The sequence below is a fragment of the Somniosus microcephalus genome, unplaced genomic scaffold, assembly GCF_052327205.1.
Source record: "Somniosus microcephalus isolate GS21.2 unplaced genomic scaffold, FLI_Smic_1.0 unresolved_chr1, whole genome shotgun sequence".
NCBI lineage: Eukaryota > Metazoa > Chordata > Chondrichthyes > Squaliformes > Somniosidae > Somniosus > Somniosus microcephalus.
In genome coordinates, this window is record NW_028225179.1 from 159,526,293 (window position 1) to 159,552,924 (window position 26,632).

At 45.2% G+C, this 26,632-nt stretch overlaps 2 protein-coding genes across 2 annotated transcripts in view; one reads left to right on the forward strand and one right to left on the reverse strand.

The window, feature by feature from the left end:
* The window catches only part of LOC147096368 (zinc-binding protein A33-like), a 766,539-nt gene that overhangs the window by 303,021 nt on the left and 436,886 nt on the right, over nt 1-26,632 (forward strand). The window lies entirely within an intron of this gene.
* The window catches only part of LOC147096376 (E3 ubiquitin-protein ligase TRIM39-like), a 68,191-nt gene that overhangs the window by 37,020 nt on the left and 4,539 nt on the right, over nt 1-26,632 (reverse strand). Inside the window, exons 2-3 of the mRNA XM_085973810.1 lie at nt 22,093-22,115; nt 21,880-21,995 (exon numbers count right to left, since the gene is read on the reverse strand). Coding sequence (XP_085829936.1) covers nt 21,880-21,995; nt 22,093-22,115 — 139 coding nt within the window. The remainder of the gene's footprint in view (nt 1-21,879; nt 21,996-22,092; nt 22,116-26,632) is intronic.

The following is a 26,632-nucleotide window of genomic DNA, read 5'->3' on the forward strand; positions in this document are numbered from 1 at the left end:
TCACTGTATGATCTGTCTGTACCAATACTCTCACTGTCGCTGTATAATCTGTCTGTACCAGTAATCTCACGGTCACTGTATGATCTGTCTGTGCCAGTAATATCACGGTCACTGCATAATCTGTCAGTGCCAGTAATCTCACGGTCACTGTATGATCTGTCAGTGCCAGTAATCTCATGGTCACTGTATGATGTGTGTGTACCAGTAATCTAACGGTCACTGTATGATCTGAGTGTCGCAGTAATCTCATAGGCACTGTATGATCTGTCTATGCCAGTAATCTCACGGTCACGGTATAATCTGCCTGTACCAGTAGTCTCACGGTCATGTATGATCTGTCTGTACCAGTAATATCACGGTCACTGTATGATCTGTCTGTACCAGTAATCTCACGGTCACTGTATGATCTGTCTGTACCAGTAATCTCACGGTCACTGTATGATCTGTCTGTGCTAGTAATATCACGGGCACTGTATGATCTGACTGTACCAGTAATCTCACGGTCACTGTATGATCTGTCTGTGCCAGTAATATCATGATCTGACTGTACCAGTAATCTCATGGTCACTGTATGATCTGTCTGTACCAGTAATGTCACGGTCACTGTATGATCTCAGTGTACCAGTAATCTCACGGTCACTGTATGATCTGTCTGTACCAGTAATCGCACGGTCACTGTATGATCTGTCTGTACCAGTAATCCCATAGTCACTGAATGATCTGTCTGTACCAGTAATCTCACGGTCACTGTATGATCTGTCTGTACCAGTAATCCCATGGTCACTGTATGATCTGTCTGTACCAGTAATCTCACGGTCACTGTATCATCTGTCTGTACCAGTAATCCCATGGTCACTGTATGATCTGTCTGTACCAGTAATCTCACGGTCACTGTATGATCTGTCTGTACCAATACTCTCACTGTCGCTGTATAATCTGTCCGTACCAGTAATCTCACGGTCACTGTATCATCTGTCTGTACCAGTAATCCCATGGTCATTGTATGATCTGTCTGTACCAGTAATCCCACGGTCACTGTATGATCTGTCTATGCCAGTAATCTCACGGTCACGGTATAATCTGCCTGTACCAGTAGTCTCACGGTCATGTATGATCTGTCTGTACCAGTAATATCACGGTCACTGTATGATCTGAGTGTAGCAGTAATCTCATAGGCACTGTATGATCTGCCTATGCCAGTAATCTCACGGTCACGGTATCATCTGCCTGTACCAGTAATCTCACGGTCATGTATGATCTGTCTGTACCAGTAATATCACGGTCACTGTATGATCTGAGTGTACCAGTAATCTCACGGTCTCTGTATGATCTGAGTGTACCAGTAATCTCACGGTCACTGTATGATCTGTCTGTACCAGTAATCTCACGGTCTCTGTATGATCTGTCTGTACCAGTAATCTCACGGTCACTGTATGATCTGTGTGTACCAGTAATCTCACGGTCACTGTATGATCTGTCTGTACCAGTAATCTCACGGTCACTGTATGATCTGTTTGTACCAGTAATCTCACGGTCTCTGTATGATCTGAGTGTACCAGTAATCTCACGGTCACTGTATGATCTGTCTGTACCAGTAATCTCACGGTCACTGTCTGATCTGTCTGTACCAGTAATCTCACGGTCACTGTATGATCTGTCTGTACCAGTAATCTCACGGTCACTGTATGATCTGTCTGTACCAGTAATCTCACGGTCACCGTATGATCTGTCTGTGTTAGTAATATCACAGGCACTGTATGATCTGACTGTACCAGTAATCTCACGGTCACTGTATGATCTGTCTGTGTTAGTAATATCACAGGCACTGTATGATCTGACTGTACCAGTAATCTCACGGTCACTGTATGATCTGTCTGTGCTAGTAATATCACGGTCACTGTATGATCTGTCTGTTTCAGTAATCTCATGTTCACTCTATGATCTGTCTGTACCAGTAATCTCACGGTCACTGTATGATCTGTCTGTACCAGTAATCTCACGGTCACTGTATGATCTGTCTGTACCAGTAATCTCACGGTCACCGTATGATCTGTCTGTGCTAGTAATATCACAGGCACTGTATGATCTGACTGTACCAGTAATCTCACGGTCACTGTATGGTCTGTCTGTGCCAGTAATATCATGATCTGACTGTACCACTAATCTCACGGTCTCTGTATGATCTGGAAGTACCAGTAATCTCAAGGTCACTGTATGATCTGTCAGTACCAGTAATGTCACGGTCACTGTATGATCTCAGTGTACCAGTAATCTCACGGTCACTGTATGATCTGTCTGTACCAGTAATCTCACGGTCTCTGTATGATCTGAGTGTACCAGTAATCTCATGGTCACTGTATGATCTGTCTGTACCAGTAATCTCACGGTCACTGTATGATCTGTCTGTACCAGTAATCTCACGGTCACTGTATAATCTGTCTGTACCAGTAATCTGACGGTCACTGTATGATCTGTCTGTACCAGTAATCTCACGGTCACTGTATGATCTGTCTGTACCAGTAATATCACGGTCACTGTATGATCTGTCTGTACCAGTAATCTCACGGTCACTGTATGATCTGTCTGTGCTAGTAATATCACGGGCACTGTATGATCTGACTGTACCAGTAATCTCACGGTCACTGTATGATCTGTCTGTGCCAGTAATATCATGATCTGACTGTACCAGTAATCTCATGGCCTCTGTATGATCTGGAAGTACCAGTAATCTCATGGTCACTGTATGATCTGTCTGTACCAGTAATGTCACGGTCACTGTATGATCTCAGTGTACCAGTAATCTCACGGTCACTGTATGATCTGTCTGTATCAGTAATCTCATGTTCACTCTATGATCTGTCTGTACCAGTAATCGCACGGTCACTGTATGATCTGTCTGTACCAGTAATCTCACGGTCACTGTATGATCTGTCTGTACCAGTAATCGCATAGTCACTGAATGATCTGTCTGTACCAGTAATCTCACGGTCACTGTATGATCTGTCTGTACCAGTAATCCCATGGTCACTGTATGATCTGTCTGTACCAGTAATCTCACGGTCACTGTATCATCTGTCTGTACCAGTAATCCCATGGTCACTGTATGATCTGTCTGTACCAGTAATCTCACGGTCACTGTATGATCTGTCTGTACCAATACTCTCACTGTCGCTGTATAATCTGTCTGTACCAGTAATCTCACGGTCACTGTATGATCTGTCTGTGCCAGTAATATCACGGTCACTGCATAATCTGTCAGTGCCAGTAATCTCACGGTCACTGTATGATCTGTCAGTGCCAGTAATCTCATGGTCACTGTATGATGTGTGTGTACCAGTAATCTAACGGTCACTGTATGATCTGAGTGTCGCAGTAATCTCATAGGCACTGTATGATCTGTCTATGCCAGTAATCTCACGGTCACGGTATAATCTGCCTGTACCAGTCGTCTCACGGTCATGTATGATCTGTCTGTACCAGTAATATCACGGTCACTGTATGATCTGTCTGTACCAGTAATCTCACGGTCACTGTATGATCTGTCTGTACCAGTAATCTCACGGTCACTGTATGATCTGTCTGTACCAATAATCTCACTGTCACTGTGTGATCTGTCTGTTCCAGTAATCTGACGGTCACTGTATGATCTGAGTGTAGCAGTAATCTCATAGGCACTGTATGATCTGTCCATGCCAGTAATCTCACGGTCACTGTATGATCGGTTTGTACCAGTAATCTCACGGTCACTGTATGATCTGTCTGTACCAGTAATCTCACGGTCACCGTATGATCTGTCTGTGTTAGTAATATCACAGGCACTGTATGATCTGACTGTACCAGTAATCTCACAGTCACTGTATGATCTGTCTGTGCCAGTAATCTCATGGTCACTGTATGATCTCAGTGCACCAGTAATCTCACGGTCACTGTATGATCTGTCTGTATCAGTAATCTCATGTTCACTCTATGATCTGTCTGTACCAGTAATCTCACGGTCACTGTATGCTCTGTCTGTACCAGTAATCTCACGGTCACTGTATGATCTGTCTGTACCAGTAATCTCACGGTCACTGTATGATCTGTCTGTACCAGTAATCTCACGGTCACCGTATGATCTGTCTGTGCTAGTAATATCACAGGCACTGTATGATCTGACTGTACCAGTAATCTCACGGTCACTGTATGATCTGTCTGTGCCAGTAATATCATGATCTGACTGTACCAGTAATCTCACGGTCTCTGTATGATCTGGAAGTACCAGTAATCTCAAGGTCATTGTATGATCTGTCTGTACCAGTAATGTCACGGTCACTGTATGATCTCAGTGTACCAGTAATCTCACGGTCACTGTATGATCTGTCTGTACCAGTAATCTCACGGTCTCTGTATGATCTGAGTGTACCAGTAATCTCATGGTCACTGTATGATCTGTCTGTACCAGTAATCTCACGGTCACTGTATGATCTGTCTGTACCAGTAATCTCACGGTCACTGTATAATCTGTCTGTACCAGTAATCTGACGGTCACTGTATGATCTGTCTGTACCAGTAATCTCACGGTCACTGTATGATCTGTCTGTACCAGTAATCTCACGGTCACTGTATGATCTGTCTGTACCAGTAATCTCACGGTCACTGTATAATCTGTCTGTACCAGGAATCTGACGGTCACTGTATGATCTGTCTGTACCAGTAATCTCACGGTCACTGCATGATCTGTCTGTACCAGTAATCTCACGGTCACTGTATGATCTGTCTGTGCCAGTAATATCATCATCTGACTGTCACAGTAATCTCACAGTCACTGTATGATCTGTCTGTACCAGTAATCTCACGGTCACTGTATGATCTGTCTGTGCCAGTAATATCATCATCTGACTGTCACAGTAATCTCACGTTCACTGTATGATCTGTGTATACCAGTAATCTCACGGTCACTGTATGATCTGTCTGTGCCAGTAATATCACGGTCACTGTATGATCTGTCAGTGCCAGTAATCTCATGGTCACTGTATGATCTGTGTGTACCAGTAATCACACGGTCACGGTATCATCTGCCTGTACTAGTAATCTCACGGTCATGTATGATCTGTCTGTACCAGTAATATCACGGTTACTGTATGATCTGTCTGTACCAGTAATCTCACGGTCACTGTATGATCTGTCTGTGCTAGTAATATCACGGGCACTGTATGATCTGACTGTACCAGTAATCTCACGGTCACTGTATGATCTGTCTGTGCCAGTAATATCATGATCTGACTGGACCAGTAATCTCATGGTCTCTGTATGATCTGGAAGTACCAGTAATCTCATGGTCACTGTATGATCTGTCTGTACCAGTAATGTCACGGTCACTGTATGATCTCAGTGTACCAGTAATCTCACGGTCACTGTATGATCTGTCTGTATCAGTAATCTCATGTTCACTCTATGATCTGTCTGTACCAGTAATCGCACGGTCACTGTATGATCTGTCTGTACCAGTAATCTCACGGTCACTGTATGATCTGTCTGTACCAGTAATCCCATAGTCACTGAATGATCTGTCTGTACCAGTAATCTCACGGTCACTGTATGATCTGTCTGTACCAGTAATCCCATGGTCACTGTATGATCTGTCTGTACCAGTAATCTCACGGTCACTGTATCATCTGTCTGTACCAGTAATCCCATGGTCACTGTATGATCTGTCTGTACCAGTAATCTCACGGTCACTGTATGATCTGTCTGTACCAATACTCTCACTGTCGCTGTATAATCTGTCTGTACCAGTAATCTCACGGTCACTGTATGATCTGTCTGTGCCAGTAATATCACGGTCACTGCATAATCTGTCAGTGCCAGTAATCTCACGGTCACTGTATGATCTGTCAGTGCCAGTAATCTCATGGTCACTGTATGATGTGTGTGTACCAGTAATCTAACGGTCACTGTATGATCTGAGTGTCGCAGTAATCTCATAGGCACTGTATGATCTGTCTATGCCAGTAATCTCACGGTCACGGTATAATCTGCCTGTACCAGTAGTCTCACGGTCATGTTTGATCTGTCTGTACCAGTAATATCACGGTCACTGTATGATCTGTCTGTACCAGTAATCTCACGGTCACTGTATGATCTGTCTGTACCAGTAATCTCACGGTCACTGTATGATCTGTCTGTACCAATAATCTCACGGTCACTGTATGATCTGTCTGTTCCAGTAATCTGACGGTCACTGTATGATCTGAGTGCAGCAGTAATCTCATAGGCACTGTATGATCTGTCCATGCCAGTAATCTCACGGTCACTGTATGATCTGTTTGTACCAGTAATCTCACGGTCACTGTATGATCTGTCTGTACCAGTAATTTCACGGTCACCGTATGATCTGTCTGTGTTAGTAATATCACAGGCACTGTATGATCTGACTGTACCAGTAATCTCACAGTCACTGTATGATCTGTCTGTGCCAGTAATCTCATGGTCACTGTATGATCTCAGTGTACCAGTAATCTCACGGTCACTGTATGATCTGTCTGTATCAGTAATCTCATGTTCACTCTATGATCTGTCTGTACCAGTAATCTCACGGTCACTGTATGATCTGTCTGTACCAGTAATCTCACGGTCACTGTATGATCTGTCTGTACCAGTAATCTCACGGTCACCGTATGATCTGTCTGTGCTAGTAATATCACAGGCACTGTATGATCTGTCTGTACCAGTAATCTCACGGTCACTGTATGATCTGTCTGTACCAGTAATGACAAGGTCAATGTATGATCTGTCTGTACCAGTAATCTCACAGTCACTGTATGATCTATCTGTACCAGTAATCCCATAGTCACTGTATGATCTGTCTCTACCAGTAATCTCACGGTCACTGTATGATCTGTCTCTACCAGTAATCTCATGGTCACTGTATGATCTGTGTGTACCAGTAATCTAACGGTCACTGTATGATCTTAGTGTCGCAGCAATCTCATAGGCACTGTATGATCTGTCTATGCCAATAATCTCACGGTCACGGTATCATCTGCCTGTACCAGTAATCTCACGGTCATGTATGATCTGTCTGTACCAGTAATATCACGGTCACTGTATGATCTGTCTGTACCAGTAATCTCACAGTCACTGTATGATCTGTCTGTACCAGTAATCTCACGGTCACTGTATGATCTGTCTGTACCAGTAATCTCACGGTCACTGCATGATCTGTCTGTACCAGTAATCTCACGGTCACTGTATGATCTGTCTGTACCAGTAATCACACGGTCACTGTATGATCTGTCTGTACCAGTAATCTCACGGTCACTGTATGATCTGTCTGTGCCAGTAATATCACGGTCACTGCATAATCTGTCAGTGCCAGTAATCTCACGGTCACTGTATGATCTGTCAGTGCCAGTAATCTCATGGTCACTGTATGATGTGTGTGTACCAGTAATCTAACGGTCACTGTATGATCTGAGTGTCGCAGTAATCTCATAGGCACTGTATGATCTGTCTATGCCAGTAATCTCACGGTCACGGTATAATCTGCCTGTACCAGTAGTCTCACGGTCATGTATGATCTGTCTGTACCAGTAATATCACGGTCACTGTATGATCTGTCTGTACCAGTAATCTCACGGTCACTGTATGATCTGTCTGTACCAGTAATCTCACGGTCACTGTATGATCTGTCTGTACCAGTAATCTCACGGTCACTGTATGATCTGTCTGTACCAGTAATCTCACGGTCACTGCATGATCTGTCTGTACCAGTAATCTCACGGTCACTGTATGATCTGTCTGTACCAGTAATCTCACGGTCACTGTATGATCTGTCTGTACCAGTAATCTCACGGTCACTGTATGATCTGTCTGTGCTAGTAATATCACGGGCACTGTATGATCTGACTGTACCAGTAATCTCACGGTCACTGTATGATCTGTCTGTGCCAGTAATATCATGATCTGACTGTACCAGTAATCTCATGGTCACTGTATGATCTGTCAGTTCCAGTAATCTCATGGTCACTGTATGATCTGTGTGTACCAGTAATCTAACGGTCACTGTATGATCTGAGTGTAGCAGTAATCTCATAGGCACTGTATGATCTGTCTATGCCAGTAATCTCACGGTCACGGTATCATCTGCCTGTACCAGTAATCTCACGGTCATGTATGATCCGTCTGTACCAGTAATATCACGGTCACTGTCTGATCTGAGTGTACCAGTAATCTCACGGTCACTGTATGATCTGAGTGTACCAGTAATCTCACGGTCACTGTATGATCTGTCTGTACCAGTAATCTCACGGTCACTGTATGATCTGTCTGTACCAGTAATCTCACGGTCACTGTATGATCTGTCTGTACCAGTAATCTCACGGTCACTGTATGATCTGAGTGTACCAGTAATCTCACGGTCACTGTATGATCTGTCTGTACCAGTAATCTCACGGTCACTGTATGATCTGTCTGTACCAGTAATCTCACGGTCACTGTATGATCTGTCTGTGCTAGTAATATCACGGGCACTGTATGATCTGACTGTACCAGTAATCTCACGGTTACTGTATGATCTGTCAGTGCCAGTAATATCATGATCTGACTGTACCAGTAATCTTACGGTCTCTGTATGATCTGTCTGTGCCAGTAATATCACTGTCACTGTATAATCTGTCAGTGCCAGCAATCTCATGGTCACTGTATGATCTGTCAGTGCCAGTAATCTCATGGTCACTGTATGATCTGTGTGTACCAGTAATCTAACGGTCACTGTATGATCTGTCTGTGCCAGTAATATCACTGTCACTGTATAATCTGTCAGTGCCAGCAATCTCATGGTCACTGTATGATCTGTCAGTGCCAGTAATCTCATGGTCACTGTATGATCTGTGTGTACCAGTAATCTAACGGTCACTGTATGATCTGAGTGTAGCAGTAATCTCATAGGCACTGTATGATCTGTCTATGCCAGTAATCTCACGGTCACGGTATCATCTGCCTGTACCAGTAATCTCACGGTCAGGTATGATCTGTCTGTACCAGTAATGTCACGGTCTCTGTATGATATGAGTCATAGAGTCATAGAGTTTTACAGCGCAGAAAGAGGCCCTTCGGCCGATCGTGTCTGCGCCGTCCATCAATCCCTGTCCAGTCTAATCCCATTTTCCAGCATTTGGTCCATTGCCTTGTATGCAATGGCATTTCAAGTGCCCATCCAAATGCTTCTTGAATGTTGTGAGGGTTCCTGCCTCTACCACCCTTTCAGGCAGTGAGTTCCAGCTTCCAACCACCCTCTGGGTGAAAAAGTTCCTCCTCAAATCCCCCCTAAATCTCCTGCCCCTTACCCTGAATCTATGCCCCCTTGTTATTGACCCCCCTACTAATGGGAAAAGTTCCTCTTTATCTACCCTATCTATGCCCCTCATCATTTTGTACACCTCAATCAGGTCCCCCCTCAGCCTCCTTTGCTCCAAGGAAAACAACCCCAGCCTGTTGAGTCTTTCTTCATAGCTGAGGCGCTCCATCCCAGGTAACATCCTGGTGAATCTTCTCTGCACCCTCTCCAAAGCAATCACATCCTTCCTATAGTGAGGCGACCAGAACTGCACACAGTACTCCAGCTGTGGCCTCACCAGCGTTTTGTACAGCTCCATCATAACCTCCCTGCTCTTATATTCTATGCCTCTGCTAATGAAGGCAAGTATCCCATATGCCTTTTTAACCACCTTATCTACCTGTTCCGCTGCCTTCAGGGATCTATGTACATGTACACCAAGGTCCCTCTGACCCTCTGTACTTCCTAGGGTCCTACCACTCATTGTGTATTCCCTTGCCTTATTTGTCCGTCCAAAATGCATCACCTCGCACTTTTCAGGGTTAAATTCCATTTGCCACTTTTCCGCCCATCTGACCAACCCGTTAATATCGTCCTGTAGCCTGAGGCTTTCCTCCTCGCAATTTACCACCCCACCAATTTTCGTGTCATCCGCGAACTTACTGATCATACCCTTTACATTCTCATCCAAATCATTAATGTAGATCACAAACAGCAAGGGACCCAGCACCGATCCCTGAGGTACCCCACTGGACACAGGCTTCCAGTCACCAAAGCAACCTTCGACCATCACCCTCTGCCTCCTGCCACTCAGCCAGTTTAGGATCCAACGCGCCAAGGCCCCCTGGATCCCATGGGCTCTTACCTTCTTGACCAGTCTCCTATGCGGGACTTTGTCAAAAGCTTTACTGAAGTCCATGTAAACCACATCCACAGCATTTCCCTCATCCACACACCTAGTCACCCCCTCGAAAAATTCAATCAGATTGGTCAGACATGATTTACCCTTGACAAAGCCATGCTGACTATCCCCGATTAATCCTTGCCTCTCCAAGTGGAGACTAATTTTGTCCCTCAGAATTTTTTCCAATAATTTCCCTACCACAGATGTTAGGCTCACTGGCCTGTAATTCCCTGGTTTAGCCCTGCTACCCTTCTTGAATAATGGTACTACGTTAGCTGTTCTCCAGTCCTCTGGTACATCCCCTGTGGCCAGAGAGGTTCTGAAAATTTGTGTCAGAGCCCCTGCAATCTCCTCCTTTGCCTCACACAACAGCCTGGGATACATCTCGTCCGGGCCTGGGGATTTATCCACTTTTTGGCCTGCTAAAACCGCTAGTACCTCCTCCCTCTCGATGCTAATATGTTCAAGTATGTCACAGTCCCCTTGCCCGACTTCTATGTCTACATCGTCTTTCTCCATAGTGAACACAGAGGCAAAAAATTCATTTAAAACCCCACCTACTTCATCTGGCTCTACACACAGCTTGCCACTTTGGTCCCTAATGGGCCCTACCCTTTCCCTGGTTATCCTCTTGCCCTTAATATACTTATAAAACATCTTAGGATTTTCCTTTATTTTGCTCGCCAGTGTTATTTCATGGCCCCTCCTCGCCCTCCTAATTTCCTTTTTAAGTATGCCCCTGCACCTTTTATACTCCTCTAGGGCTTCCTCCGTCTTTTGTCTTTTGTAACTGCCAAAAGCCCCCCTTTTTTTCCTAATGCATTTTTGTATATCCCTTGTCATCCAAGGTTCCCTTTGCTTGTTGGTCCCACCCTTGACCTTTACAGGAACATGTTGGTGTTGTACTCTCTCTATTTCCCTTCTGAAAGCCTCCCACTGTTTTGATGTGGATTTTCCTATAAGTAGCTGCTCCCAGTCCACTTTGGCCAGATCCTGCCTTATCATATTAAAATCGGCCTTCCCCCAATTTAGAACCCTTATTTCCGGGCCGTCTTTGTCTTTTTCCATGACCACCTTAAATCTCACCGAATTATGGTCACTATCGCCAAAATGCTCTCCTACAGACACTTCCACCACCTGCCCGGCTACATTCCCTAGAATTAGGTCCAGTACCGCCCCCTCTCTTGTAGGACTTTCTACATGTTGGCTCAAAAAGCTCTCCTGGATGCACTTTAAGAATTCTGCACCCTCTAAGCCTTTCACACTCTGACTATCCCAATTTATATTGGGGAAGTTGAAATCCCCCACTATTATTACCCTATTATTTTCACACTTTTCTGAGATTTGCCTACATATCTGTTCCTCTATCTCCCCCTGACTGTTTGGGGGCCTATAGTACACTCCCAGCAAAGTGCTTGACCCCTTTTTGTTTTTAAGTTCTACCCATATGGCCTCATTAGAGGAACCCGCTAATATATCATCCCTCCTTACAGCAGTAATTGACTCCTTAATTAATATTGCAACACCCCCTCCCCTTTTACACCCCCCTCTGTCTCGCCTGAAGATTCTATACCCCGGAATATTCAGCTGCCAGTCCTGACCCTCCCTCAACCATGTCTCCGTGATAGCAACAATATCGTACTCCCATGTGTTCAACAACAACTTCAGTTCATCCACCTTACTTGCAAGACTCCTTGCATTAAAATAAATGCCTTCCAGCCCTGCCATATTCCCTTTTGCCTTCACATCTTTGCTCTGCCTTCCCTGCTGACTTGTTTTTTCCTCCGTATTTGGCTGTACATCACCCCCTACTATAGCTCCACTCTGTATCCCATCCCCCTGCCGAGTTAGTTTAAACCCCCCCCAGCAGTGCTAGCAAACCTCCCCGCAAGGATATTGGTTCCCCTCTGGTTCAGGTGTAAACCGTCCGACTTGTACAAGTCCCACCTGTCCCAGAAGCAGACCCAGTGATCCAGGAAACTAAAGCCCTCCCTCCTGCACCATCCCTTTAGCCACGCATTCATCTGTTCTATCCTCCCATTCCTATACTCACTAGCACGTGGCACCGGGAGTAATCCAGAGATTACAACCTTTGAGGTCCTGCTCCTTAATCTTGCCCCTAGCTCCCTAAATTCTTGCTGCAGGACCTCATCCCTCTTTTTGCCTATGTCGTTGGTACCAATGTGGACCACGACCTCTGGCTGTTCACCCTCCCCCTCCAGAATGCCCTGCAGCCGCTCAGTGACATCCTTGACCCTGGCACCAGGGAGGCAACAAACCATCCTGGATTCACGTCTACGGCCACAGAAACGCCTATCTGTTCCCCTTACTATAGAATCCCCTACCACTATTGCTCTCCCACTCTTTTTCCTCCCTTCCTGGGCAGCAGGAGCACCCCCAGTGCCAGGAAGCTGGCTGCTGCCGCCTTCCCCTGGTGAGTCATCCCGCTCAACAGTATCCAAAGCGGTATACTTGTTTGAGTGTACCAGTAATCTCACGGTCACTGTATGATCTGTCTGTACCAGTAATCTCACAGTCACTGTATGATCTGTCTGTACCAGTAATCTCATGGTCACTGTATGATCTGTCTGTACCAGTAATCTCATGGTCTCTGTATGATCTGTGTGTACCAGTAATCCCATGGTCACTGTATCATCTGCCTGTGCCAGTAATCTCACGGTCATGTATGATCTGAGTGTACCAGTAATATCAAGGTCACTGTATGATCTGTCTGTACCAGTAATCTCACAGTCACTGTATGATCTGTCTGTACCAGTAATTTCATGGTCACTGTATGATCTGTCTGTACCAGTAATCTCACGGTCACTGTATGATCTGTCTGTACCAGTAATCTCACAGTCACTGTATGATCTGTCTGTACCAGTAATCTCACGGTCACTGTATGACCTGTCTGTACTAGTAATCTCACGGTCACTGTATGATCTGTCTGTATCAGTAATCTCACGGTCACTGTATGATCTGTCTGTACCAGTAATCTCATGGTCACTGTATGATCTGTCTATACCAGTAATCTCACGGTCACTGTATGATCTGTCTGTACCAGTAATCTCACAGTCACTGTATGATCTGTCTGTACCAGTAATCTCATGGTCACTGTATGATCTGTCTATACCAGTAATCTCACGGTCACTGTATGATCTGTCTGTACCAGTAATCTCACAGTCACTGTATGATCTGTCTGTACCAGTAATCTCACAGTCACTGTATGATCTGTCTGTACCAGTAATCTCACGGTCACTGTATGATCTGTCTGTACCAGTAATCTCATGGTCTCTGTATGATCTGTGTGTACCAGTAATCCCATGGTCACTGTATCATCTGCCTGTGCCAGTAATCTCACGGTCATGTATGATCTGAGTGTACCAGTAATCTCACGGTCACTGTATGATCTGTCTATACCAGTAATCTCACGGTCACTGTATGATCTGAGTGTACCAGTAATCTCACGGTCACTGTATGATCTGTCTATACCAGTAATCTCATGGTCTCTGTATGATCTGTGTGTACCAGTAATCCCATGGTCACTGTATCATCTGCCTGTGCCAGTAATCTCACGGTCACTGTATGATCTGTCTGTACCAGTAATCTCATGGTCACTGTATGATCTGTCTGTATCAGTAATCTCACGGTCACTGTATGATCTGTGTGTATCAGTAATCTCATGGTCACTGTATGATCTGTCTATACCAGTAATCTCACGGTCACTGTATGATCTGTCTGTACCAGTAATCTCACGGTCACTGTATGATCTGTCTGTACCAGTAATCTCACGGTCACTGTATGATCTGTCTGTACCAGTAATCTCACGGTCACTGTATGATCTGTCTGTACCAGTAATCTCACAGTCACTGTATGATCTGTCTGTACCAGTAATCTCACGGTCACTGTATGATCTGTCTATACCAGTAATCTCACGGTCACTGTATGATCTGTCTATACCAGTAATCTCACGGTCACTGTAGGATCTGTCTATACCAGTAATCTCACGGTCACTGTATGATCTGTCTGTACCAGTAATCTCACGGTCACTGTATGATCTGTCTGTACCAGTAATTTCACGGTCACTGTATGATCTGTCTGTACCAGTAATCTCACGGGCACTGTATGATCTGACTGTACCAGTAATCTCACAGTCACTTTATGATCTGTCTATACCAGTAATCTCACGGTCACTTTATGATCTGTCTATACCAGTAATCTCACGGTCACTGTATGATCTGTCTGTACCAGTAATCTCACGGTCACTGTATGATCTGTCTGTACCAGTAATCTCACGGTCACTGTATGATCTGTCTGTACCAGTAATCTCATGGTCACTGTATGATCTGTCTGTACCAGTAATCTCATGGTCACTGTATGATCTGTCCGTGCCAGTAATCTCACGGTCACTGTATGATCTGTCTATACCAGTAATCTCACGGTCACTTTATGATCTGTCTCTACCAGTAATCTCATGGTCACTGTATGATCTGTCCGTGCCAGTAATCTCACGGTCACTGTATGATCTGTCTGTACCAGTAATCTCATGGTCACTGTATGATCTGTCTATACCAGTAATCTCACGGTCACTTTATGATCTGTCTGTACTAGTAATCTCACGGTCACTGTATGATCTGTCTGTACCAGTAATCTCACAGTCACTGTATGATCTGTCTATACCAGTAATCTCACGGTCACTTTATGATCTGTCTGTACCAGTAATCTCACGGTCACTGTATGATCTGTCTATTCCAGTAATCTCACGGTCACTGTATGATCTGTCTGTACCAGTAATCTCACGGTCACTGTATGATCTGTCTGTACCAGTAATCTCATGGTCTCTGTATGATCTGTCTGTACCAGTAATCTCACGGTCACTGTATGATCTGTCTATTCCAGTAATCTCACGGTCACTGTATGATCTGTCCGTGCCAGTAATCTCACGGTCACTGTATGATCTGTCTGTACCAGTAATCTCATGGTCTCTGTATGATCTGTCTGTACCAGTAATCTCACGGTCACTGTATGATCTGTCTGTACCAGTAATCTCACGGTCACTGTATGATCTGTCTGTACCAGTAATCTCACGGTCACTGTATGATCTGTCTGTACCAGTAATCTCACGGTCACTGTATGATCTGTCTGTACCAGTAATCTCACGGTCACTGTATGATCTGTCTGTACCAGTAATCTCACGGTCACTGTATGATCTGTCTGTACCAGTAATCTCACGGTCACTGTTTGATCTGTCTGTACCAGTAATCTCACGGTCACTGTATGATCTGTCTGTACCAGTAATCTCACGGTCACTGTATGATCTGTCTATACCAGTAATCTCACGGTCACTGTATGATCTGTCTGTACCAGTAATCTCACGGTCACTGTATGATCTGTCTGTACCAGTAATCTCACGGTCACTGTATGATCTGTCTGTACCAGTAATCTCACGGTCACTGTATGATCTGTCTGTACCAGTAATCTCACGGTCACTGTATGATCTGTCTGTACCAGTAATCTCACGGTCACTGTATGATCTGTCTGTACCAGTAATCTCACGGTTACTGTATGATCTGTCTGTACCAGTAATCTCACGGTCACTGTATGATCTGTCTGTACCAGTAATCTCACGGTCACTGTATGATCTGAGTGTACCAGTAATCTCATGGTCACTGTATGATCTGTCTGTACCAGTAATCTCATGGTCACTGTATGATCTGTCTGTACCAGTAATCTCACAGTCACTGTATGATCTGTCTGTACCAGTAATCTCACGGTCACTGTATGATCTGTCTATACCAGTAATCTCACAGTCACTGTATGATCTGTCTGTACCAGTAATCTCACGGTCACTGTATGATCTGTCTGTACCAGTAATCTCACAGTCACTGTATGATCTGTCTGTACCAGTAATCTCACGGTCACTGTATGATCTGTCTATACCAGTAATCTCAGAGTCACTGTATGATCTGTCTGTACCAGTAATCTCACGGTCACTGTATGATCTGTCTGTACCAGTAATCTCATGGTCACTGTATGATCGGTCTGTACCAGTAATCTCACAGTCACTGTATGATCTGTCTGTACCAGTAATCTCACGGTCACTGTATGATCTGTCTGTACCAGTAATCTCACGGTCACTGTATGATCTGTCTGTACCAGTAATCTCACGGTCACTGTATGATCTGTCTGTACCAGTAATCTCATGGTCACTGTATGATCTGTCTGTACCAGTAATCTCACGGTCACTGTATGATCTGTCTGTACCAGTAATCTCATGGTCACTGTATGATCTGTCTGTATCAGTAATCTCATGGTCACTGTATGATCTGTCTGTACCAGTAATCTCACGGTCACTGTATGATCTGTCTATACCAGTAATCTCATGGTCACTGTATGACCTGTCTGTACCAGTAATCTCACGGTCACTGTATGATCTGTCTGTCCCAGTAATCTCATGGTCACTGTATGACCTGTCTGTACCAGTAATCTCACGGTCACTGTATGATCGGTCTGTACCAGTAATCTCACAGTCACTGTATGATCTGTCTGTACCAGTAATCTCACGGTCACTGTATGATCTGTCTGTACCAGTAATCTCACAGTCACTGTATGATCTGTCTGTACCAGTAATCTCACGGTCACTGTATGATCTGTCTGTACCAGTAATCTCACGGTCACTGTATGATCTGTCTATACCAGTAATCTCACGGTCACTGTATGATCTGTCTGTACCAGTAATCTCACAGTCACTTTATGATCTGTCTGTACCAGTAATCTCACGGTCACTGTATGATCTGTCTGTACCAGTAATCTCACAGTCACTTTATGATCTGTCTATACCAGTAATCTCACGGTCACTGTATGATCTGTCTGTACCAGTAATCTCACGGTCACTTTATGATCTGTCTCTACCAGTAATCTCATGGTCACTGTATGATCTCTTTATCCCAGTAATCTCACGGTCACTGTATGATCTGTCTATACCAGTAATCTCACGGTCACTGTATGATCTGTCTGTACCAGTAATCTCACGGTCACTTTATGATCTGTCTCTACCAGTAATCTCATGGTCACTGTATGATCTGTCTCTACCAGTAATCTCACGGTCACTGTATGATCTGTCTGTACCAGTAATCTCACGGTCACTTTATGATCTGTCTGTACCAGTAATCTCACAGTCACTTTATGATCTGTCTCTACCAGTAATCTCATGGTCACTGTATGATGTCTTTATCCCAGTAGCCTCAGAGTCAGCAAAGAGAGAGCATGAAAAATTATTGGCAAGTAAATTCAAGGAAAACCCAAAGATGTTTTATAAATATATTAAGCGTAAGGGGATAACTAAAGAAAGGGTCGGGCCTATTCGAGATCATGAGCGTAATCTGTGTGTGGACGCGGGATACGTCGGTAGGGTTCTTAATAAATACTTTGTGTCTGTTTTCACAAAGGAGAGGGGAGGAGCAGACATTGCTATTTGGGCGGAGGTGTGTGAAATATTAGATGAAATAAACATAGTGAGAGTGGAAGTATTAAGAGGTTTAGCAGCGTTAGCAGTGGATAAATCCCCAGGCCTGGATGAAATGCATCCCAGGCTGTTAAGCAAAGCAAAGGAGGAAATAGCAGAGGCCCTGACCATCATTTTCCAATCCTCCATGGCTTCAGGCGTGGTGCCAGAGGACTGGAGGACTGCTAATGTGGTACCCTTGTTTAAAAAGGGAGAAAGGGATAGTCCGAGTAATTACAGACCAGTCAGCCTAACCTCAGTGGTGGGAAAATTATTGGCAAGAATTCTGATGGACAGGATAAATCTTCATTTAGAAAGACACGGATTAATCAAGGATAGTCAGCACGGATTTGTTAAGGGAATGTCGTGTCTGACAAACTTGACTGAATTTTTGAGGAGGTAACAAGGAGTGTAGATGAGGGTAGTGCATTTGATGTAGTGTATATGGACTTTAGCAAGGCTTTTAGTAAGATTCGACATGGCAGACTGGTCACAAAGTTAAAAGCCCATGGGATCCAGGGCAAAGTGTCAAGTTAGATTCAAAACTGGCTCGGAGGCAGGAAGCAGAGGGTAATGGTTGATGGGTGTTCTTGTGACTGGAAGGCTGTTTCCAGTGGGGTTCCGCAGGGCTCAGTACTAGGTCCCTTGCTTTTTGTGGTATATATCAATGATCTAGACTTTAATATAGGGGGTATGATTAAGAAGTTTGCAGATGACACTAAAATCGGCTGTGTGGTTGATACTGAAGAAGGAAGCTGTAGATTGCAGGAAGATATCAATAAATTGGTCCGGTGGGCAGAATAGTGGCAAATGGAATTCAATCTGGAGAAGTGTGAGGTAATGTGTTTGCGGGGAGGCGGCGGGCTAACAAGGAAAGGTAATACACATTAAATGGTAGGACACTGAGTAGTGTAGAAGTACAAAGGGATCTTGGTGTGCATGTCTACAGATCACTGTAGGTAGCAGGCCAGGTAGAAAAGTTAGTTAAGAAGGCATACGGAATGCTTGCCTTTATTAGCCGTGGCATAGAATACAAGAGCAGGGGGTTATGCTTCAACTGTATAAAACACTAGTTAGGCCTCAGCTAGAGTACTGCGTGCAGTTCTGGTCACCACATTACAGGAAAGATGTGATTGCACTAGAGAGGGTACAGAGGAGATTTACAAGGATGTTGCTGGGAATAGAGAATTTTAGCTATGAGGAAAGATTGGATAGGCTGGGTTGTTTTCTTTGGAACAGATGAGGCTGAGGGGAGACCTTATTGAGGTGTATAAATTTATGAGGGGCCTAGATAAAGTGGATAGAAAGAACCTATTTCCCTCAGCAGAGGGGTCAAAAACCAGGGGGCACAGATTTAAAGTAATTGGTGGAAGGTTTAGAGGGAATTTGCAGGGAAATTTCTTCACCCAGAGGATTTTGGAGGTCTGGAACTCACTGCCTGAAAGGGTGGTAGAGGCAGAAACCCTAACCACATTTTAAAATTCTTAGATGTGCACTTGGGATACTGTAACCTGCAGGGCTACGGACCAAGAGCTGGGACTTGGGATTAGGATGGACAGGTTTGTTGTCCAGCGCGGACACGATAGGCCAAAATGGCCTCCTTCTGTGCTGTAACTTCCAATGATTCTATGCCTCTAGGGTCACTGTATGATCTGTCTGTGTCAGTAATCTCACGGTCACTGTATGATCTGTCTGTCCCAGTAATCTCACAGTAACTGTATGATCTGTCTGTGTCAGTAATCTCACGGTCACTGTATGATATGTTCGTTCCAGTAATCTCACGGTCACTGTATGATCTGTCTGTACCAGTAATCACACAGTCACTGTATGATCTGTCTGTAACAGTAATCTCATGGTCACTGCATGATCTGTCTGTACCGGTAATCTTACGATTACTGTATGGTTTGTCTGTTCCAGTAATCTCAGTAACTGTATGATTTGTCTGTACAATTAATCTCACGGTCACTGTATGATCTGGCTGTACCAGTAATCTCACGGACACTGTATGATCTGTCTGTCCCAGTAATCTCACGATCACTGTATGATCTGTCTGTACCAGTAATCTCACATTCATTGTTTGCTCTGTCTGTCCCAGTAATCTCAGTCACTGTCTGATCTGTCTGTACCAGTAATCTCACAGTAACATTTTGATCTATTTGTCCCAGTAATCTTACGGTCAGTGTATGATCTGTCTGTGTCAGTAATCTCATGGTCACTGTATGATCTGTCTGTCCCAGTAATCTCACGGTCACTGTATGATCTGTCTGTACCAGTAATCTCAGTCTCTGTATGTAGTGGGTGGATCAATATGATTGAAAAGTATTAAACCGACCTCTCATTATTTCCAAGTTTTCAAGATAATTTAATGGGGTTTGGATACAGATTATTTTGTAAAAAGCCAATGTATATTTAGCGTATTAGGGGACAAACACATAACAGAATCAAGAATACATCCCGCAGATGGAGGGAGGAAAAGAGCTACCACAGGGGAAAAGATAAGGAAGGGCAGTGAATAAATAATTCAAGGGAAAATGTAGAGAATAAAAGAGGATGAAGCAGTTGTGGCCCACAACTCGATCAGTCTGAACAACAGCCTGCACAGGAACTCAAACAAAGCTGGTACAATCGGGCAGGCCCCAGATTCAGAGACACCCACAAGAGGAAAAGACACCCTGGAGACAGCAAACCGACATCACCCTGAATACAGTCCATCAATCAAATTATATCCACGAATCTCAACAGACTCCAGCACATAATCAGACAAAACAAAACTGACCGACATAAAAGGACAGGTGGATGCTCCATTTCTACAGGAGATCCTCCTCACCACCCTCAGAACACACCAAGTTTGTGAGTGAGTGGGTGGGACCAATGCTGGCCGCTTTCTACTGACCCAAGAGCAGAGGATGGTCACAGTAATCAACAGGAACCTTCCCATTACTCTGAGACACGCATTCCTGGAGAAGGAGGCCACTCCATCCTAAAGAATCTCGAATAACAGGAGAACCCAAAGTGAAGCTTCAGTTCTGTGTCCTGAATGAGGTGTCCCCACATTCCCCACATCAGCAATCCTCACACTCGCCCCACGTATGGACAGCACAGTAACCATGAGTGGAGACCTAAACTGTGCTCTTCACTCCCAACGGGACAAGCTTCCAGTGGACACAGGGCACTAGGACAAGCAGCCGGAGCAATCTGGGAAAAATAGTGACCTGGTCCCACGCCAACTAATAGGTCCCCTACCGGGTTTTACAAGGCCCTAATCACGGAGCTTACTCTCCCGCTACTGAAACCCCGCACTGTGTGCTGGAGACAAGGACACAGACACACTTAACTTAGTCACAATCATGTTAATACATATGAAGAGAAAGGTCACCACCATTGCTCATCGTAGAAAATTAAATCCCTCCTCAATGCGGACAAGTAAATATTGGCCAATATCTTAACCTCCAGATATCTCCAGCCTGGTCCATGCAAACAAATAGGCTTCATACGGGGCCGCACGTGGAGGCAAAACACCAGCGGTTATTCAATGTGATGCACCATTGTCATACCTCTACCCTGAAACTATCCCTGGATGTATAAGCCATAATTGTCTAGGGCGAGTGGAATGATTCAAGGCAATTGAGAGAATAAGCCTTGGTGACACTTTCAGCAATCCAGTGCTTGCTCCCCAGGTCCACAGTGAGCACCAGCTAACTCTATACCCCTCGCCACTCCTCCCTCAACAGGCAGAGAAAGCCTCACTCCAGGGCTTCCTGTCCTGACCTTGGTCACGGACATGAGTTTGACACACAAGATGGAGATGGATCAGGAGATGAGTATTGTAGAGGAGGAAAGGTTCAGCTGGGAAGGGCGGTGTTTCCTGTTGCTGAAGTGTGCAAAGTATCGATGGGTTCTGGAGGCTGTGGTTCATCTGAGGGTCCCCGTGTTGGTCATGTTCGGGGAGCTGACATTTTCAGCTGACCAGTTGAAGGCGATGCTTTTTACACATGGATTTGGTGCGTGAATAACACTAACTCCATCCAGGCCCGCTTTTAACCGTGTTCATTTGCAACTACTTAGTACTAAAAGATACTTTCTATGATATAATTTGATTCGTTATACATAAAAATAAGATATAAATCAGGCCAAAGGAACTTATATGAGTTTTACCTGGGTTCATGACATCCAACATTTCTGTGCACACTGCGTATAGTAAAGGGCCGTTGAATTTTTCGATAGTCAGGGCGGTATCTACTAATGTCAGTTTATTCTCGTCCTCACTAATCCTGCAAATATCAAACAATTGGTTATAAATTGACCATAAACACTTTTCTGAGCTATTTTACCAAACTGTGCAGAGTTTCAGTAAAGAGCATGGCCTACCTCCTCTTCTGACGAGTTTCTTCCTGAAATAAATAAAACACAATCTGAGTTGACAGAGACTGAGCGTCTATATCCCGACAGCAGAAATTACACCCAGATTGTTACAAGCTGCTGATAATTCCCAATTCTCACTGCTGCCCACACACAGGTAGAAAGAGGATATTACAAAAAGGATATAGAAGCACAGGAGAACGTATAAAAGAGATTTACAAGAATGATACCAGAACTGCGAGGGTACAACTAACAGGAAAGAGTGAACAGGAAAGATTATTCTCTAGAAAAGGGAAGACTGAGAGGAGACCTGAGCGAGGTCTTTAACATTATGAAAGGATTCGATGGGGCAGATGTAGAGAAGATGTTTCCACTTGTGGGGAGTCTAAAGCGAGGGGTCATAAATATAAGAGAGTCAGTAATGAATCCAAAGGAGAATTGAGGAGAAATCTCTTTACTCAGAGAGTGTTTAGAATGTGGAACTCGCTACCACAAGTTGAGGCGAATAGCACCGATGTATTTAAAAGGGAGCGAGATCAGTACATGAGGGAGAAAGGAACAGAAGGATATATTGATAGGGTGAGATGAAGTAAGGTGGGAGGAGGCTCGTGTGGAGCATAAACACTGACATTGATCTGATGGGCCGAATGGCCGGTCTCTGTGCTGTAAAATTCTGTGTAATTCTATGAGCGGCATATTTGAAAACAGGCCATCAGAAATTACACGAAAAATTATTAAATGCTTCTGATAGAAACAGGATATAGTTGAAAAATCTTATTAGAGTATCAGATACTAGAAATGTTGTAGTGGTAGGGGATAGTATTATTTGGGGGATAGATAGAATTCTCTGCAGCCGAGAGCGAGAGTCCCGAAGGCTGTGTTGCCTACCCAGTGCCAGGGTTAAGGACATCTCCTCTGGGCTGGAAAGAAACTTGCAGTAGGAGGGCGTGGATACAGTTGTCGTGGTCCATGTTGGTACAAACGATGTAGATAGGACTAGGAAGCCGGTTCTGTTAAAGGAGTATGAGCAGCTAGGGGTCAAATTAAAAAACAGTACCTCAAGGGTAATAATCTCTGGATTATTACCTGAGCCACAAGCGAATTTGGCTAGGACAAATAAAATTAGAGAGTTAAATGCGTGGCTCAAAGACTGGTGTGGGAGAAATGGGTTTTGCTTCCTGGGACACTGGCACCAGTACTGGGGCAGGAGGGAGCTGTTCTGTTGGGATGGGCTTCACTTGGCCAGTGCTGGGGCTAGAGTCCTGGCGGATCATATAACTAGGGCTGTAGAGAGGGCTTTAAACTAAATAGTTGGGGGGAGGTTCCTAGAGAGCAAATAATAAAAATGACAACAGAGAAGGTCACAGACTTAGGTAGCAGTGGGGAAGTTAAAAACCAGAGCGTGTCAGGAAGGGGCAGAAGGTATGGAGTAAAAGGTAAAGTAATAAAAAGGGCAAAAGCAGGAACTAAGTGTCACAAAACATATTTGAAAGTTCTCTATCTGAATGCACGTAGCATTCATAACAAAATAGACGAGTTAATGGCACAAATAACTACATATGGGTATGATCTTGTGGCCATTACAGAAACATGGCTGCAGGGTGACAATGCCTGGGAATTAAACATACCAGGTTATTTAACGATCAGGAAGGACAGGCAGGAAGGAAGGGGAGGTGGGGTGGCTATGTTAATAAAGGAAGGAATCACTGTAATACAGAGAAATGATATTGGGTCAAAAGATCAGGATAATGAAACAGTTTGGGTGGAGATAAGGAATAATAAGGGGAAAAAAACACTAGTGGGCGTAGTCTATAGGCCTCCAAACAGTTGCAACTCTGTTGGACGGAGTATCAATCAGGAAATAGTTGAGGCTTGTAATAAGGGAACATCTATAATTATGGGGGATTTTAACTATCATATTAATTGGACAAATCAAATTGGGCAGGGCTACCTTGAGGATGAGTTCATTGAGTGTATTAGGGATGGGTTTCTTGAGCAGTATGTAACTGAACCGACCAGGGGGCAAGCAACCTTAGATCTGGTCCTGTGTAACGAGACAGGATTAATTAAAAATGTCCTAGTAAAGGATCCCCTTGGAATGAGTGACCATAACATGGTTGAATTCCATATTCAATTAGAGGGTGAGAAGGTTGGATCTCAAACAAGCGTGCTAAGCTTGAATAAAGGAGACTATGAAGGTATGAGAGCGGAATTGAGTAGAGTGGATTGGGAAAATAGATTAAAGGGTAAGACGATACATGATCAGCGGTGTACATTTAAGGAGTTATTTTACAACTTCCAAAAAATATATATTCCACTGAGAAGAAAAGGGTGTAAAAGAAAAGACAGCCACCCGTGGCTAAGTAAAGAAATTAAGGATAGTATTCGACTAAAAACAAGGGCATATAAGGTAGCCAAATCTAGTGGGAGGATAGAGGATTGGGAAAACTTTAAAAGACAGCAAAAAATAACAAAAAGATTAATTAAGAAAGGGAAGATAGATTATGAAAGTAAATTAGCAAAAAATATTAAAACAGATAGTAAGAGTTTTTATAGTTATATAAAAAGAAAAAGGGTGGCTAAAGTAAATGTTGGTCCCTTAGAGGATGAGACTGGGAAATTAATGGTGGGAAATATGGAGATGGCAAAAACACTGAATGAATATTTTGTATCAGTCTTTACAGTAGAGGACACTAAGGCCTAGAAATTCATTGACGCCACTTTTGGGGCGCTAAAGTGGGGCGTCCGCTAAAGTTTGCGGCCGCCGCCAAATCTAGGCCACTTCTCCGATATTCATTAGCTTCGCCCTACTAGTTCGGGCGAGCGCTAAAACTGCTGCTGGACGCCTCTCTTTGGGCGCTAAGCCGGAGGTGGTGATCGATAGCGCCGAGGCCGGGCGCAGCGCAGGTGCGGCCATCTCGTGACTGACAGCAGACACCCTGGCGCCGGCCAGCTCTTAAGGGGGAAGGGTCGACTGTGTCTGCTGCCACGCCCTGGATAGTGGAGCCCTCCAGCTAGGCCTGAACACTGCTGCTGGACCCAAATAGCGCCTGAAGACATGGAGAAGGCCCGTGAACATGCGCAGCGCTTCTCAGAGCGTGATCTGAGTGTGCTGCTTGCTGCTGTGGAGAAGAGGCGCCATGTTTTGTACCCGGACAGTGGCAAGAAGGCGACGGTCCGCGTCTACAGGAGAGCCTGGAGGCATGTCGCCAGCAAGCTGTCAGCCAACAGCGACGTCCCCAGGACCGGTGCCCAATGCCGCAAAAAGTTAAATGACCTCACACGCATTGTCAGGGTGAGTACCCTTTCCAATGACCTCCTCATCCTTGCATGTGCACCTCACATTATGGGCAAAGGGACCTGAAAGCTCTAATGGCCAGCCTTCATCCAGCAGCTATGGCACAGGCATGAGCATCAATTGCACATTCTGCACTGAACACACTGGCCAAGCTATTCCACCATGGGAGGCAGTGCAGACAAGATCACGGCGACACACTGTACTTAGAGGCCGTCCTTTCTTTTGCAGGCCAAGCTGGCGAATAATCGCAAGAGCCGGACTGCGACCGGGGGAGGACGACCCCATATCCAGCCACTCACCGACCTGCAACATCGCGTGGAGCGCCTCATGGGTGGCCGGGTGATTGGGCCCGTTGCATGTGGAGATGCCGACCCTGTTCTGGGCAGCAATGGTAAGGACATCACCTTTTGCACCTCTCTCGTCCCACTTGCGCATCAGATCTACATCCTTTGCCACTGTCCGACCAATGCGCTGAATGCCACCACTCATGCATCCCGCACTGATGCCCTCTCCTCACTCTAAAGCTACTCTTGTGCCTTCCTGCTTTCAGATGGTCAAGAGGAGGTCCCTCAACTTGACAGTGACAGACCCTCCGAGGAGGAGCAGGAGGAGGAGCAAGAGGAAGGCGGCCCATCAGGGGAACCCTCAGCCGCGGCCACCCAGGCCAATGTAGGGGACACGTCTTCCCTGGAGGGCAGCGTGGCGGAATTGTCGAAGGGGAGGGGAGCTCCTGGGACCTGCGTGCTGCAGAAAGGCGGGAGGGGGGTGGAAGCTCGGCGGCCTTCTCCCCAGAGGGGGGATGCGTCGGAGGGGTGTCCAATTGCTGGACCCAGCGGCCTCCAGCAACGCAGGAAGGGTCGGCCAGCTCAGCGGCCTTCTCCCCAGAGGGAGAGTCCGGCCTCCAGTCAGGAGATGCTCTTCGCCGAGGAGATGGAATGCCTCGAAGACTTGTCTGCGGACTCGGAACGCCGGCACACGGAGCTCATGGCGGCAGTGGCACGGTTGCCTGAGTCCATCGATTCCCTCTCTCGGAGTGTGGCCGACTTCGGGCCCTTAGAGGCCACCAGTCGGGCGGAATACCGGGCAGATCTGTCAGTGACTGGCCAGGTGATTAGTGGTGCCGTCCAGTCACTGGCTGCTCTGCTGCGGTCAGTGAACAGGTCAACACGGGCACTCACTGCTGCCACACTCGCTGTGTCAGCCAGGCATCGCCAGGGCACCCGGCGCGCTGCAGCAGCACAGCGGTCTGTC